At 39.8% G+C, this 17,215-nt stretch overlaps 1 protein-coding gene across 2 annotated transcripts in view; it reads left to right on the top strand.

Moving 5' to 3' along the window:
• The window catches only part of NUCKS1 (nuclear casein kinase and cyclin dependent kinase substrate 1), a 28,901-nt gene extending 13,724 nt beyond the window's left edge, over window positions 1–15,177 (top strand). The window contains exons 3-8 of one of the 2 annotated variants that reach the window (XM_084853288.1): window positions 521–626; window positions 5,097–5,149; window positions 5,884–6,033; window positions 7,491–7,643; window positions 8,746–8,895; window positions 10,138–15,177. In XM_084853288.1, the coding sequence (XP_084709414.1) occupies window positions 521–626; window positions 5,097–5,149; window positions 5,884–6,033; window positions 7,491–7,643; window positions 8,746–8,895; window positions 10,138–10,358 (833 nt within the window). In that variant the 3' untranslated portion in view covers window positions 10,359–15,177. The remainder of the gene's footprint in view (window positions 1–520; window positions 627–5,096; window positions 5,150–5,883; window positions 6,034–7,490; window positions 7,644–8,745; window positions 8,896–10,137) is intronic. The other variant, XM_084853289.1, reaches the window with a different exon arrangement.
• Window positions 15,178–17,215: the final 2,038 nt, after the last annotated feature.

Raw genomic sequence — 17,215 nt, 5'->3', positions numbered from 1 at the left:
AATGGAGAGAACTGGCCACTTTGCTTTCTGTAGTGTGGGATGTAAACCAAATAGCGAAGGGTCATCTACTTCTTTCTGTTCAACTAATCCAGTGACTTTGCTGGATTAGTCCGTGAGCCTTCATCTAACTTCCTAAACAGCAGGATTTGGCTTTCATACTAAATCAGACCCACTTGAAACACAGTATACCCCCCCCAAAAAACCCCCCACCATACACACACAATTTATATCCTGCTTTCTGGCAATGCCCTCAAAGTGACTTACAAATATTAAACCATCTTACAAACTACAGTAAAATAATAAAATACAACCAGTACATCAAAACAAAGCATAATGGCAGAAAACTATAAAACCCTATTTAAAAAACCACTGGGTTTTCAACACTTCTGCTCAAGCATTCTGTTGCTTCATGCAGTTTTAGCAGGATGCTCTACATAGTGCTAACTTTTCAAAGTTACACTATTTAACTGGCAAGCTTGTAATTTACCATTAAGCCTGTTTTATACCATTTATTATGTAGATGAAGAATATGGCAGAGATTCAGCTCCTCCAGCCAAGAAAATCCGTTCGTCACCAAGGGAAGCAAAAAACAAGAGGCGGTCTGGAAAGAATTCTCAGGAGGACAGGTAAGCTGAAGTTCGATTCTCAAGTAGTTAAGTTAGTTATATTGCTTGCTTTGTGTTCAGGGCCTGTATGTTTTCCTGGCTTCGTTTGGATGATTAGAAAATATAAATTTTAAAGAAACGCTCACTGACAGTAGATATGGAGCAACGTAATATGCTGCATTTATGTTTAATAATACCTAAACTTACACAAAAAAGTGTTTCAGATTTGTCCACAAAGGGTGTGGTTCCCATTTTCTTGACTTTCCTCTGGAATTGATTTTGGGGCTCTTGGGAGCTGGGAGGGTTTTGGTGGAATTGTACCTGACTTCATGCTGTTCTTGTGTATGAGGTCTGGGACAAAGGGAGAGGCAGGGTCCTGGCAACCACAAACCTTGGCTTTGCTGTTAAGGCAAGCCAGAAGTTGTGAGCCTCTGACTCTACCTTATCTGGTGAGCACCTCTTTGAAGTGTTCTTGACCCGAACTGGGATGCACAGCCTTAAGATCTATATGAACCTGGTGGATAAGATACAGTGGATAAGTTATGCATCACAGTTCTGTCCTTTCTACAGTGATCTAGTATTGTTGCTTAGAACTGTTAGGAAAGCCTTGCAAATAAATTAGGGGCTGGTCTGCCTGTTTACAACCTATGTTAGTCACTTGTGGTGTACTGACAGCCAGACAAAGGGGGATCTGTCTTTCTGTTATACACAAGCTTCCCTTGGTAGGAAAGCCCCAGAAGCAATTTTTACACTCCAGAGGCTGCTAGGATTAAGATGTTTTGTAGATCTTCAGTGAGCATATATTGGTTGAAATCTAGTAGCTTGAACAAGGTATATGTTGCTCATAAACGTCAGTTGGTGCAGGCTATGGCTGCAAGAGTCTTAACTGGGATAGGGCATTATGAACATATTACACCAGTACTTTGCCATCTTCATTAGCTCCTGATCTGTTTCTGGGCGTAATTCAGAATGCTGGTTTTGACCAACGAAACGTATAAAGCCCTCCATGGGTTAGGACTTCGGTATTTAAAGGATTGCCTCTTCCCGTATATACCTATCAGAGCCCTGAGATCGTCAATGGAGGCCCTTCTCCAAACGCCCCCTCCATCTGAAGTTCAGAGAGTGATGATGCAGGAGAGCTCCTGTGAAGCAGTGCCCCCCCCCCCCCAAACTATGGAACATTCTCTCTAGAGAAGCTCACCTTCACTAATGTCTTGCCAGCACCAAGTAAAGACTTTTATTTTCTTCCAAACACTTTAACATAGTCATAATACTTTTAACATTTAAATACTGATATTAGGACTTCCCGTTCTGGTTTTATGATGGCTTGGATATATTTTGTTCTTCTACATTATTTTAGCTCTCTTCAGGTTATTTTCTCTGTTCTGCTTTTGGCTTCTATATTTGTTTAGTGTATATTATGATTGTGTATTATGGATTCCAGATGTTGTCATCTTCCACTCATAACTCTCCTGTGTTTTCCCACTGCTTCTATCTTTTTTCTTTCCACAAAAATTCTGTTAAGGAAGAAAACATTTAATAGCAGGACCCCCCAACCTCTTTAACTCAGCAAGCACAATTGGACTTTTTAGAGTACTGTAGGCACTCTCACAAAATGGCTGCCATGGGGGCTTTACCATTCAGAAAACGGATGCCATGATGGGTATGGCTGGCCACAAAAAAATTTCCCAGAAGGCAAACTAGTGAGACTAAAAGAAAATTGACTTGCCCAAGAACTTAAGTACAAGACAGAAATTGAGGCTAAGCTCCAAAACACAAAACCACTCTTTTCAATCCAAATAAAGATAGTGCTGGAGCACAACATTTCACTTTGCAGCATAACATTTCACTTTAACTTCCCAGTTAAATAAATTGTTTTATTTTTTTAAAAAAGCTTAAGAAATGTCTGTGGGCACATTGGTGCCCAGAAGCACCACGTTCAAACCACCAGAGCTACCCAATGTCTTTTGGTAGCTCAAGGAGCCTTCCATCTGGAAGGACCCCAAGATATCTGATGTTACAAATGCCAAATGTTAAGAATGAATTGGACTCTGCAGTACAAAATGATCTTGGAAATACTGAGCATTGAAATAATAATAAATATAGGGTTCTTTGGGATTTGAAAACGCACTTTACCACTTATGAAGAACTCTCCTGCCCCCTTTCCCATTGACTGTAGCAAGCAAGAAATCTGGCAGCCTAAAAGAACAATCACTCCAGCAGCAGAAATGTTGCCCCCTAGCCTTTCTACCTCTCCATTACCGTGTCCTTCCATGCTGATCGGTGGAAGATGGGATGAGAGAATTGAAACCCCATGTGGCTTGGGTAGCTTCATGGTTGAGATGGGGCTATAAAACCTTTGTTCCCTGTTTTTTTTGACACCCTGCTGTAACATTTCCAAGTTACTCTGCTCCATAGGTTCCTATGTTCTGTCCCTCTGCTTTGTAACTACCTGCTAGAATGTTCTGCATCACAGTCTCCTGATAGTAAAGATACCAGATTTGAAAATGGCAGCCAGTGAAACACCCTGTGTAATAGACTGTATGGAGTTCAAACTAAAGTTTTTTCAGAAGCCAGGATTACTGCTAGCCCCATTCAAGGTACTGTTCTCCCAGTAATGTGCAGGCTTTCTGAAACAGCATCACTTCTTGGACAATCCTGTATATTACATTGAACGTGGACTTTCTCTTCCCTTATTATTACTTACTATTCTGTCTATTATACAGACAATCTAGGCATAGAATATTTTGTCGCTACTACTTAGATATGAAACTTCATTGAAGTTTATCATTTCTCATCTGGAACAGCACTTCTCAGTAATATCGTATATAGGGTGATAAGCAGGAGTGGGGATCCTTTTTCCATGGATGGCTGCATTGCATTAGGAGTAATATGTCAGAGGTTGCAGGGCCAGCCCACACTTTTTCTCAAGATCAGCACCACCCCACGCTCTTTCTTTCTCACCTTCCATCCATTCTTTCTCTCTTTCACTCTCACACCCACACAGCCATCTCTTCTCTTCCTCCTCCCGAGCTGAAGAGGAGAATAAGGACTATTGTCTAAATATACTGGCAGCTCACTCCACATTCTTCTGGTTGGCTGTACAAGGCTTTTGTAGCCTGTCTTCCTACACTCTTCACTATGACAGTGGATCCCAGCAGATCTGAGAAGCATGAAGGGAGGGGAAGGAGAGCTATTGTGTGTAGGAAATGCATAATGCGTGATAGCAGTGATTAGATCCCAGTGGAGCACAGTTGCCCCACCCCTTGCCCTTCTGTCAAGAAAGGTGAGGGAGGAAACACTGGAAGTCGCCAGGCAGGTCGAGGCAGTGAGGAAGCTGTAGTGGGGCTGAGGAGGTGAGGCTGCAAACTGGATCTGGCCCATGGGCCAGCAGTTACCCACCCCTGGTGTAAAGTATGGAAAGGCTTGTGAAATGCTGTGAGACTGTAAGTATGACATTGTCCTGAAACAGTTGAGTAGAATATTTGATAATAAGATACTTTATTCCTTCTTATATCAGTTCTAGAAGGGGTGGATAGTGTAAAATGTCCCCTTTCCTTTTCCTTTCATACCCCAAGAAAGAAAAATACAAAGCTAGAGGTGCACACAAGGTGTCCTCTTCCATTTCTTGAATGTGCTTTTATTTGCTGCTGTTTAATGCTCAACTCCTTGCATTCATAATATCTGAAATACTTGTTTTACAATTATTTTTCCAAGATATTTAAACTCTAATTAGTTCACTTTGTAAATCAGTTCTTATTCAGAGGCTGTTTCTGCATGAGGCATTTATTGTGCACTTATGATTGGCCACTCATGGAAGTTTGCTGGTCCATTATATGACATCATCAACCTCCAGGATGTCTCCCACTCCTTCCCTGGGTAATCACTCCATAAACCCCCCCAGAAAAAAGGTGGAAGTAAAAAAAAAAAAAAAGCGACTAGAAGGCGCTGTTCCATTACTAACCAGGAGAAGCCCAGGACAGCTGCCAGGAAATGGCATTTTCACTTCTGCCTTGTGAAAGAGCACACCCTCATCATCCTGCGGGAATAGAGGCAAAATGCCCTGGTAAGGCTGCGAAATATCCTTTACTGTAGAGACACCCAGAATGCTGCTCCAGTTATGAACTTCATAGGGACATAATCTTGGTATGTAGACTTTATAATTAAACTGCAGATTATCTCCCTTAGTACCTTACATTGCAACTTGGGAAGTACTAGAGGTGGTTTTGCAATAATGTGAAATGGCCTGTTGTCTTTAGAACAGTATCATGCAAAAGTACTTTGGAAGATGCTGTTTTAGAGAGAATAATAAAGCCCCACAGAATTACGAACAGATTCAGCCAACTCTTTTGTTCAGATGATGCAACCTAACTGCTTTCCTCCTTTTCCTACAGTGGAGAAATCTTCTAATCTCAGATCACAACAATATCTAAATAATCTTTGTGACAGTACTTAAAATAGAACTGTTTAAATTTGTTTTCCTTTTTACAGTGAGGACTCGGAAAAGGACCTGAAGACAAAAAGAGACGATTCACACTCAGCAGGTAGTCATGTATATCATACAGCAGGGGTGCAGAACCTCAGGCCACGGGGCCCAAATCCAACCCTCTGCGGGTCCCAGTTCAGCCCTACAGGGTTCCCCAAATAGCCTTGCTCCTTTCCCGCAATCACTGATTGTTTTATGGTTTCCTGGGTTTGTGAATCCCCCCCCCCCAAAAAAAAAAAGTTGAAATGCCTCTCCTAGAGCTTGGGTACTAGCAGTAAGAGCTTTAAGCTAAAATATGCTAGTATTTTTGGTATTTTAGCCCTTACCCTTTGCTTTTGGTCCCACTGCTTTGCCTCCACTACTGGACACCCCCCCCCCCCCCGAGCATCTCCAAAATGGAATTTGGCCCTTGGGCTGAGATGTTTTCCCCCCAGTCATACAGTATAGGTAACTAACTAACTGTAGGCTAATATATTTTATGATTTTAATTGTTGTGACACGTCCAAAGAGCTTTCTCTATTGGGTGGCAATGGAATGGAAAAATGAATGAAGCAAGCAAGCGGCACATATATCAGAACATGCAGTTTATTACCCTGCCATTGCTACTGCCTGAAACACCTTAATGCATCCTGTCCTAAATCATCCATGATAGTATTACATCCATTTTTCTTTTGTTCTGCAGTTGCTCGCTGTTCTTTAGCATTAAATCCTGAAACAGTTAGCCTCTTCCGAATATGTGCTTCCTCATAGTAGATATCTAATGGTCCTTTTCCCCCCATCGTTTTCTCTCAGATGAAGATTTTGGCAGTGAAGATGACTTAGGAGCAGATGATGGCAAAGCTGATAGCGACTATGAGAGTTCTCAAAAGAACAAAAAAGGAAAAAAAGCCAAACCTGACAAGAACAAAAGAGCACCTTCCAAATCGAGGAAAAGAGCTGCAGGTAATGACTATATGAATAAGGTTGCTAACTGTGTTACGCTTGACTTTTCCTATGACGTATCTGTATAGTCATTCAATTACTGCCTAAGTAATACATGTAAAATCTTGTATAGACATGCATGCTGGTGGAACAGATTTTCCCTCCCCCCGCAGCCTCCCAGCCACCCCCACCCCATCTGCTCTGGAGCAGATTTGGGGAACTGCGGGGTGGCAGCGGGGAGAGGATAGGGAAGTCCTGTTGCATGAGCAGAAGTCTACTCATGCAACATGGGATTTAAACCAATGATATTTCAGAAAAACCTGAAGAACCCAGATTTTAATTAAAATAACCAACTTGGTTTATGTAAGCATCCCATTCATGTTAGATATGTGGATGGAAGATTAGTAAAGCAAGATTTGAACTAGTTCTGAATAGGTTGTTTGAGACACTTTGAAGATTAAATACATTTTATTCTCTTACACGGCCTGGGTTGGTGGTTAAAACTTTATCTGGCTTATTCCAATTACCCCAGTCTCTCTGTATCCTAAGGGTGTACAATAAAACATCCAGCAGTCTCTGTTCTAGCCCTTTTTCTGCCCTTGGCATCTAGTTCTGGCTTTTTTTCATATTTCCATATATCTCTCTCTCCCACAAACCTTTGCTCAGATGAGAGACCCATAGAAAGAAAAGGAATCGTATGCTATGTGTGAAGATATGGAGCAGTAATTAGCCCTGCTTCTTCTGATTTACAGTGTGGAAAGCAGCAAGTTAATGCTGGATGTTCCATTAATAGTGCAGATAGGTATTTTGCATTGAGACATCTCCAGAATGATTGCAAATCAGAAGCTTTCAGATGTTTGTTGTTCAGTCATTAAGTCGTGTCCGACTCTTCGTGACCCCGTGGACGTCCTTCCTGTCCTCCGCTCTCTCCTGGAGTGTGCTCAAGTTCATATTCATTGCATCGGTGATGCTGTCTAGCCATCTCATCCTCTGCCGTCCCCTTCTCCTTTTGCCTTCAATTTTTCCCAGCATCAGGGTCTTTTCCAGGGAGTTTTCTCCTCGCATTTGGTGGCCAAAATATTTGAGCTTCAGCTTCACTATCTGTCCTTCTAATGAGCAGTCAGGGTTGATTTCCTTTAGGATGGACTGATTTGACCTCCTTGCAGTCCAGGGGACTCGTAAGAGTCTTCTCCAGCACCACAGTTCGAAGGCATCAATTCTTCGGCGCTCAGCCTTCCTTATAGTCCAGCTCTCACAGCCATATGTTACTACTGGGAGAACCATAGCTTTGATTATACGAACCTTTGTCGGCAAGGTGACGTCTCTGCTTCTTACTATGCTGTCTAGGTTTGCCATAGCTAACCTAGACAGCATAGTAAGAAGCAGAGCAAATATCAGTAGTCTCTTCCTTGCTCCAAGTTGGAAATGTGTGCTATACTGTCCATTTTCATTGTGGGTTTTTGGTGGCTTTGTAACAGAGGACAGCGAAGATGAGAAAGAAGACCATAAAAATGTGCGTCAGCAGCGACAGGCAGCATCTAAAGCTGCTTCCAAGCAACGAGAAATGCTCATGGATGATGTGGGCAGTGAGGAGGAAGATCAGGAAGAGGAAGAGGCAGCATTCCAGGAAAGTAAGTGGCATTCAATGGATGACACACACACAAATGGAGAAAATGAATGAGTGTGATAAACTACAGCCATGTTTGATTTGGTGTCCAGGTTAAGTTGCCCAGGCAGGCAAACTTGCTGTTTCAGCTTCTTGCATATTGAATGCAGACCATTGTTAATGTACTTGATGTCCAATTTGTCTGTTAGCAAAAAAGAGGAGAAAAAAATGCTGTCGCTCAAGTTCAAGGAGCAAAATCTTTTAGGAGATGTGGAGAGCTTTTAAGCAGTATTACTATTAGTAAAATATGAACTTGCCATATTCGTCACTGTTTTATCTTCAGCACTGGGCAACAAACTGATTACAAATACCATCCTATCTGGCATCATGTTACAGTAAAAGGCTTCAAATCCCCTCATGTTCATATTTAGAAAAAACCAAAAAGTTTAAAAACCAGTATGTGTTAAAATGCCTGCATCTTAAATGTTGCTTTCTGATTTGTCTGTTGTGTAAATGGACAGACACTTGCTCTTAATAGTTAACGGTGGGGGACCCATGTGAAATTTGCGGTGAACATGTACAAGTAAACAGACTCAGTGAATCAGTGAACTGATGAACTAGAATCATGGACACCTGGATTCAAAATATGGAACTCTGTTATAGGAAGCAGTAAGGCACTACTATCCCATGTATAATAAATTACTGGCATTGGCTTCAGAGGGCACTTCTACAGCTTACTACAAGATGGAAGACCATATTAAACAAGAGAACAGTCATGACAGGCTGGGAAGGGCATTGATATAGAACCTGCAGTAGCTGGTATAGGAAAAGGTTGGGCTGAGCCTGCAGGTAAGCTCTTGAGGGAAGGAGAAATTTGCCTGCGCAACTGCTATTTTAACTATGCTACTTGTCACCAGTCATAAAGCAGATTTACATGAGGAAATACTGAGGCACAGAAGTCATGATTTCTCCAAGTTCTAGCAAGTATATTTCAGGATATAGAAGCCAAGAATACCGACTCCTATCCCTTGATCAACCTACCAGACTCTCTCCCTCATTCTGTCTCTCTTCCAAGTGAACAAGGACAGCCCTTCTTAGAGACATTTCATTCCTCTCTCTCTGCACAGAAGATTCTGGCAGCGATGAAGACTTCCTTGTAGAAGATGATGATGATAGTGACTATGGCAGTTCAAAAAAGAAGAACAAAAAAGTGGCTAAGAAATCCAAACCAGAAAGGAAAGAAAAGAAAATGCCTAAACCAAGGCTAAAGGCTACAGGTGAGCTCAGCTTGCTTCAAAAGTTCTTACTTTGCTCCTGTTAGGAATGACATAATGGAGTTTTGTTTGCAAGTACTTATGTTTTCTCAGCTCTTCATCTCTTGTGCTTAAATTAATATGAATCAGACTATTTTCAATTAGCATTTTATTCATATTAACACACGGCAGTCTGTATAATATGGTAGAGCCATATGGTAATCTGTATTGTAGATTACTCCTTTTTTCCAAAGATTCAAAGAACTGAGTGGCTGAATCAGGATGGGATTCTATGTCTTCTTGGTTGCAACTATTGTGTTCAGCCCACTTGCCAGTGCTGATTAAAACAGGTGATGTTTGTGCCCACCAACCCCAATGAATAGTTCATTTCATTCCATTACAAATAAAAACAAGATGGTGAATTTTGACAAAGGTCCAGGTTTATCCAGAACTACACACATCTTGAAAAATAATACTAATTCGGCTAAACCTTTAGAAAAGTGCAAATTTCAGCTTGGCTGGAAACTTCTATTTGGATACTTCTGTTTGGATTGAATTGTCTAAATAACTGCTTTGATCATGGATATGTCTGACTATTATAATACATTCTATATTTAATTAACATATTTCTTAAGAGAAAGGAGGCAATAGTGCTCTAAACCTATAGCCCTTACATTCATGGAGAACTTAAGGATTAATGCATGTACACTGACTGTGCTCACAGCCCAAAATCAGTTATGATACTTGAACAGCTGTGCATTATTTAGGAGTATGTAGAGCCACCAAATTGCCTCAGCCCCAACTTAGCTTTTCAAAATGCCATGTTTCGTTCATATTGTAGCAGAAGTCATTCTATATGAAAACTGGTTTTATCATCATAATCTTTTGATTCTCATACTTGTGGAGAAGACTTGGAAGGCAAACATCACTTCTAACAGTCTTGATGCCGCCATGAAGATAGAATGCAATCAGGAGCACAAGTTGTAGGCTGGCACACTTTGCCGATGAAACACAATAGACCAGGAGCTCAAATTTATTACAGACTCTTCATTGAATAACTGTTTTGCGTCATTATCTTGTAGTAATGCAAGCTTTGTTCAGTAGTGCTATTACAATCTCATTCCTAGCTACTAGACAGCAGTGTTAAGAAACGAGAAAAAAACCCTACTTAAGTATGGAGTATGTGCCCAGAGTCGGATCTTATTAAGATGTATATAACTTAATTGTAAGATGCTTTGATACATTTTGGTACTTTTCTTCTTTCAGTTACACCTAGTCCAGTGAAGGGCAAAGGGAAGGGAGGCCGTCCCACAGCTTCAAAGACATCAAAAGAAAAGACCCCATCCCCAAAAGATGATGACGATGATGAAGATGATGATGATTATGACCCTGAAAGCCCTCCACAAAAGAAGAAATCAGTTAGTTCTCGTCACGACAAATCTGGGGATGAAGGTTCTGAAGATGAAGTCCCATCTGGTGAAGATTAAATGGTGGTGTGGGAGAGAAACTTTTTTGAGAGAGTAAGGAAAAGAGAATATACTTAGGGGGTAGAACATGGTTTTGGTTGTGGCTTGACTCATGGGCTGTGAATGCCGCCTTTACTTTAGCTGTTTAATAGTACAGTTCTTTCTTCTTTTTTAAAAGAGAACCTTTACACAATAATGTTTTGATGTCACAGTCTCTCCTGGCCATTCTGTTCACCCCAACCAAATCTGAAAGCCATTTAGATTTAAATTAACAGCTTACTAAAGATATATTTTTGAAGGCTTACTGCAGTTGTAAAGCAATAAGGTTGAGACTGACACTTGGAGGATCAGAGTTAACAAATAGCATAGGTTTTCCAAAGCTGGGAAATTCGTCTACGGCAACTTGCTTAATTGAATCCAAAACAAATATATTCTTGCACATAGAATTTTTGTTGGCATAAATTCATCCTTAGAATAGGAATGATTTTGAATTGCATCAAGCTTTTTGAGTTCCAATATTCTGAATGTTTGGGGTTCCACAGTCTATTTTAAATGGCCAAGGTAATTTTAACGACCTTTTGGTCTGTTATGTATTTCAGTCTTTAGAAAGGCCCTATCTGTTCATGCCATTGATATCCTTGCCTTTTCTGCTTAGGAAGCATTCCAGCTGGCCAAAATGCATTCTTTTCCTTCCAACTCTTGCTTTGAATTTTCTGGCTTTCTATGCTTTTTTGAATCTTCATGTAGAATGAAAAGCTTGGTTTCAGGGAGACATTCTGGAACAACTATTTTGAAAATTTGGGGAGGGGGGCTGAGGTAGGTTTTTCTTTACAGATGTGAACTTGACTTTCTATAATGGCACAGTCCCTGTTTCAACATATGAGCATTGGCTCATATATGAGCAGTGTTACTTTTCCTTGATAATCCTCAAATAGGTCTTCTCAGCTTCCATCAACAAAGAATATAATTTGCCCATCCCCTCCATAGCTTAATTTAGTTCCTCCCTGCAGGGTGAATGCTGCTTCACTGCCAGGACTTGTCATCTGGTTAGCAGAGGCCAGTATACCTGGTGCATCACTATGTGGTGCATCACTAAAGTAGGATATCCTGCCAGTGCACAATATATGTGAGAGAGGGGCATATCCTTGCAATTTAGTAAGCCTTAACCCGTGCATCGGTATTACCATTTTTTTAAAGATAAGTTTTATCTTTCTGCCCTAGATAAAGGAACTGCAGTATTTAGTGTAAGTTGGAATGCCACTTGCATTATGTTTTTCATCTTGTACAGTTGTGATACACACTTTCAGTCATAATCTCATTTCAAATTGAGGTTGAGTATTAGTGTCCTAAAGCCAGATCCTTTGACATCTACATATTACACTGTAAGGACGCAATCCTATGCATGCTTAGACAGAAAAAAGTCCTACAACTCCCAGCATTCCCCAGCCAGCTGGCTGGGAAATGCTGGGAGTTGTAGGACTTTTTTCTGTCTAAGCATGCATAGGATTACACCCTAAGATAATTAGCCTGGTGGATGCACATCGCAAGTATTCTGTCCAAGGACCAGGCTTGCCTGACTAGTATTGGAAAGCCAAAGTGAGGAACGCATAAGCATGAAGTACCATGCGGTTCTCTTTTTCACACGTGCACACACACCACAGACATCGGTATGCATTTTTAAGCCTAGGCGTATGCAAACTATTTCCTTCTATTTATAGTAGCTCTATTCATGTCTATATAATTTCCACCTTAAATCTCTTGGGGTTTAGCAGAGGAATACAAGTTCATCCTGGCTTGAAGTGACAGTTTCGATCTAGATGTTGGCTCATGTATTTTTGAACAATACCTACAAAGTAAAAATGCCCTTAGTTCCCTTGGACAGAAGCAAATCCAGCTTGAGTTACTTTTGCCCATTTAACTAAGGTTAACTAAGGTTGGATACTATAGGCAGGAAGTTTGTATTGCTCCTTTGAGAGTGTTGAGTCCAAAGTGGTAGCCTTATCCCATATTACAAATTAAATGCTTGGTGAACAAGCCTATTCAGCTGCTCCAATGTACAGGATTTGGAGTGGTTATCTCTAATCATTATGGTCAGCCAGCTCTATAGCATCTAAATATATTTCTAATCCTGATTCAGAATTGTTTTGTAGAACGTCATTTTTCTCTTCGTATCCTTTGTTTAACAGATACAACTGTATATATAATAGGCATGGAAAAGTCATTAAGACTCTTTCTCTGTTTTTTCTTCAGCTATTTGAACCAGTTATCACCTTTAATTTTGTGAAATAATTCTGTCAGGTATTATATATGATGGCGAACAGATTTCCTTACCTTGAACCTGTGAAACCCAAACTCTAGCTAACTACTATGCTTTTACTGGGGTTTGCATATGTCCCCCTTAGAAGCAAACATTTTAGAAGGCCCTGAAAACACTAATGTAGTTAATAACTGCTTGTAACAGCAGTAAAAAAGTCAACATTTTACTCTGTTTTACAGAATTCACTTTTGTACTCTGCCTCTCTCTGTATATTGCTCTTGAATGCAGTATTCTAGGGATGCAATAGCAGTATCATTTCATTACTTCGTTCCATGGAACAAGCATTGCCAGAAAAACAAATAAGTATACTTCATTATGCATTATTCACTCTACATCAGTTGCTTCCTGAGAATGGCAGGTTATTTAATATCCTAGTTTAATTAAGCATTTCTTGCAAATCTGCTGGAAGACCAAAAGCAAATGTGTTAGTGTATTCAAGTTTAGCTTTGCAAGTAATTGGGAGAACAACAAGAGTCTAAACAAAATTTCAGCGAGGTTTTGAAAGGGTGTTGGCAGCTTATTTTTTGGGCATGACCAGGTGATGGTTGTCATGGTATTGAAGAAAGAGCCTGCACACCTTAAAAGTGAATATCCAAATACACGCTTTGTGATGGCTTTTTCCTCTTCAGTGCATTGTTTTAGGACAAATCAAACCAACGTAACGCAGAGGCATACTGATTGGTTTGATCTAACATAAAAATCATGATTAAAACTTTGGGAGAGATCGGGAAATTTTATCCAAATTCAGGTGGTCTGTAAACCCTTCTGAATCATTAGAAGCATTTATGTGATACAGATGCTGAATATACTCAGTCATAATATACCTGCACCAAGTACTGAAACTGTTAATTATGTGGATTGAAAATACTTTAAAAACTGTTTTTAAAAGCATTACCCTAAGTACAACAAACAGCTAAACTAAGGAGTGGAGCTTGGAAAGGGGAAGAGCTGTAACATGCTGGAAGCTTATGAGCTGTAGAAATTGGTGCTTTTGCTTTATGTAATTTTTCTGTGGAGTGTTTATTTTTTATAACAAATCATAATGTTGGCACATGATTTTATAAAATAAAAGGAAATTGATTCCCATGATTTTAGGTATTTGGGAAGTGATATTAGTACTTTATTGGGGAGATTGACCTTTTTTTTTTTGCCTTTTCCTCTTTCAAGTAACTTCAGTGAATAGGCAATGTGTGGGGCTTGGGTTCACCCATTACTGAAACTTAACAGATCCTCTCATCTCCCCCCCCCCCCCCCGGTTGCATTTGAACAAACTACTCGTGGAATCTGGGGCCCAAATGCAAACATGATAGCGAATTCCTCTTGCATTTGTGTGTGATAGTCCGCCACAAGGCAGAAACTGGGAATGGGTATACTTGTAATAATTTTTAAGGCCCATCATTGATCATTTAAGAAAACTAAGCTGACAGTTGCCATTCCTCTTCCTCCTCATGTTCATTTCAATTTTCAGCTTCACTAGGTAGCTCACATTTAGTTGTTCTCTATTAAAAATCTCTTCTACCCCTTAAAACAGAAGTTTCCCCTTTTCAAGTTTGTTAAAGCATTCATTACATGCTGACTTGATGTGTTGACCACTTTGAAAAGACCTGTTGCCCCACCTTCCCCTGTACAAAACTGTAGAAAACGGAATGGTTCCATCAGTTTGAGCATGCTTGGTGTGACTGCAAGATACCATTGTGCATATGCTTGGTATATCTGGGGAGGGATTTTTTTTTTATAGGGGTTTGGGGCAGAACAATACACAAACCTGCTTAAGCCACAATAACATGAAAACCCCTTCAAGTATCTGGTGTGAGTGGGAGCGAGCGCGCATGTGTGTGTGCATGCGTGGATGTCCGTCTGACAATTTAATATGTGTTAGAAATTTGTGAATTTTACTTTTCCTGCAGAAACAATTATTTCAAAAGTTGTATATAAGAGAATTACATAATTTGTTTACCAGGAACATGTCACCATGTAAAACCCTGAACTATTCTCAAACATAAGAGGTAAAAAGACTCCAAGTGGGGCAAACAGCCTTGGTATCAGCTAGGAGTTGATATGGAATGCAGTGGATATTTGTCTTGGGTATTTACTACCCTGTTGGATTCTCAGCCTCACCTGAGATTTTTCTTGAGTGGCCGTGAAAGACAGACTGCTGACTAAAATACTCTGCTTCTACTAGTCAGTTATCTGAAGGAATATTCTTAAACCCGGGTGCCAAGGTCGCCAGTCATGATAATAACCAATAGGGTTGTCAGTCCCTTGACAATGAAATCTGCAGCATGGTACTAGGAGTTCAGTTTGAATGTAACATTAATGCTTTATTTAAAAATGCATTTTTTAAAAGGGGGGGTTGAAGTGAACATGACGTTGTTGACCATGTTCGTGAATTATAGATGCAACATGCATTGGTAGAATTGTGTGATGGTCTTTTGTGCTACTTAATTTTACATATTCCAGTCTCTGTATGTACTTGCAATTAAAAAAAAAAAATAACAATCCCTGCTTTGCTTTTTATTGAAGGGTTCCCAGGACTGCATATCTGCTCCTGAGCTCTGTTTTAAGTATGTGTATCCTTGGCTTGTATTTTGTATTAAAAGAAAACATGGAAAAGAACCCTTTATTGTTCAGCATGTTGGAATTGTGTCCCTCTCATTTTTTTCTCTCTCTCTTTTTTTGAATATATTAAGCAACTTATTCTTCTGTATCTTATTTTCTTTTGTAAACTTTTTGGTTTTGTTTAAAAATGGCTTTATAAAAGGGCTTTTATAACCCATACAGATGCCTTCTGTGATTTTTCTACTCCTTAGGTGCCTACTATACATTATGCATTTGCTTTTTTTAAGTCACTAATAGTCTGCAAGTAAACTGACCATTTTTTTTTGTTAAGACCATTTATCTTCAGTTCTGAAGATTCACATTCAGGGCCAGCTACTATTGAAGACACTAAAATGTACATACTTTGCACACTTTGGCAGCACAATCCTATGCATGTTTACTCAGGTTGTGTCCGGTGGGGCTTACTCCCTAGTAACTACTTAGGATTGCAGTCTGAGATAATGAAATAATTTCAGATGCCCTTAAATTACAACCATATTAGGGAAGTTTCCCAAGTTTTGGGGGGAATTTGCCTGTATGAGTGTTAGTTTTTGACATGTTGAATTCAAATCTGTGAATTCAGTGTTGACCCCAAAACCAAGGGTAGCAGCCATGATAGCTGACACCAGCTACTTAACAGCAGAAACCTACTCTTGGAACCACACTGTTCAATTTTGAGGGAAAGCTAGGTCTAACATTTATACCAAAGATTTTAGAAATCTTAAGCTGAAAAATTTCAAAATATATTATGAAGCTATGGACCATCCTTCTGTGATGCTGAGAAGATGGAAATTTTTAGAAGTGACAGCCAAGATCACTACATCTCAATTAAAGCTGAAATAATATACGTAATATACATTATTTTGTAATCAGAACAATGAAAAGTTTACAGCTGCAGGAATTGGGTTGGAGCCAGTGCTGATGGAACAGATTTTCCCTCCTTCCTGCAGCCCGCTGCTCATACCCCAAATCTGCTCCAGAGTGTTGAACCCTCGAGCAGGTTTGGAGTGCACGCAAAGGGCTGCATGGGGTAGGAGAACAAGGAGGCCTCCCACTCACATGGCATTAGATTTAACGCATAGAACCTGATATTGACTTCATGACAGCAAATTGTGAGCTAATTAACCGATGATTTGCCAAGATAGGCACTCCTGCTTTACATAAACATACAAACACCCCATATGTAGGTTGCATGAAGTGACACAAGTTATGGGTTAAATAACCCAGAGTTTCTAGAGTTCACATGTTACACAACCTATGAACACGGTGTTTGTAGGTTGTTTTTCAAACCGGAAACTGCTCACACACTTTGTGTGTCTGGCAAATTGTGGATTAACCTATAATTTGCCACTATGATGTGCAAACCAGGTCATTATTTACTTCCATTAGTTTTTTTAAAATCTGCTTTTTGTATTTATATGTTAAATATTTGTATTGAAGATATAGTAGAAGCAAAACGATAGGATTTTATGACCATTTCACAGAAATCAAACAGCTGTTTATTTCCCTGACGTTTTGATAACACCCTAAACTGGCAAAATTAGAAACTAGAGCTATATTATGTGCACAAAAACTGGGCACAAATAAGGGAAAACTTTAAAACTATTGTAGCCATTTTTAGCCAAATGTTTAAAATTTGGCCATTTCTTTACTATGATTCTGTGCAAGATTTCAACTTGGGACACATAGTCTATATTCTATTAATATAGTAGAATGTTGAGGCATTATCTGCTTAAGCAATTGTAGAAGAGAACTCAAGACTTCTCCATTGGCATCAGCCAGATCTTGAATGATCGTAAGTTCTCTTTCCTGAAGGTGTGTAGTGAGTGCTTTCAGAAATCATATTACTCTTACAAGCCAGATATTCTTTACCCTCTATGTTCAACCGCATGACTGGCCAAAAAACTTCATATCCTGTCATGCAGTGTTGTTTCTTATGTATAATGGACTTGACTGGAGGACT

Source organism: Heloderma suspectum, chromosome 4, assembly GCF_057233095.1.
Source record: "Heloderma suspectum isolate Gila_16-S chromosome 4, 16-S_ref, whole genome shotgun sequence".
NCBI lineage: Eukaryota > Metazoa > Chordata > Lepidosauria > Squamata > Helodermatidae > Heloderma > Heloderma suspectum.
The sequence above is the reverse complement of the archived record's forward strand: the minus strand, read 5'-3'. Positions and strand labels throughout refer to the sequence as shown.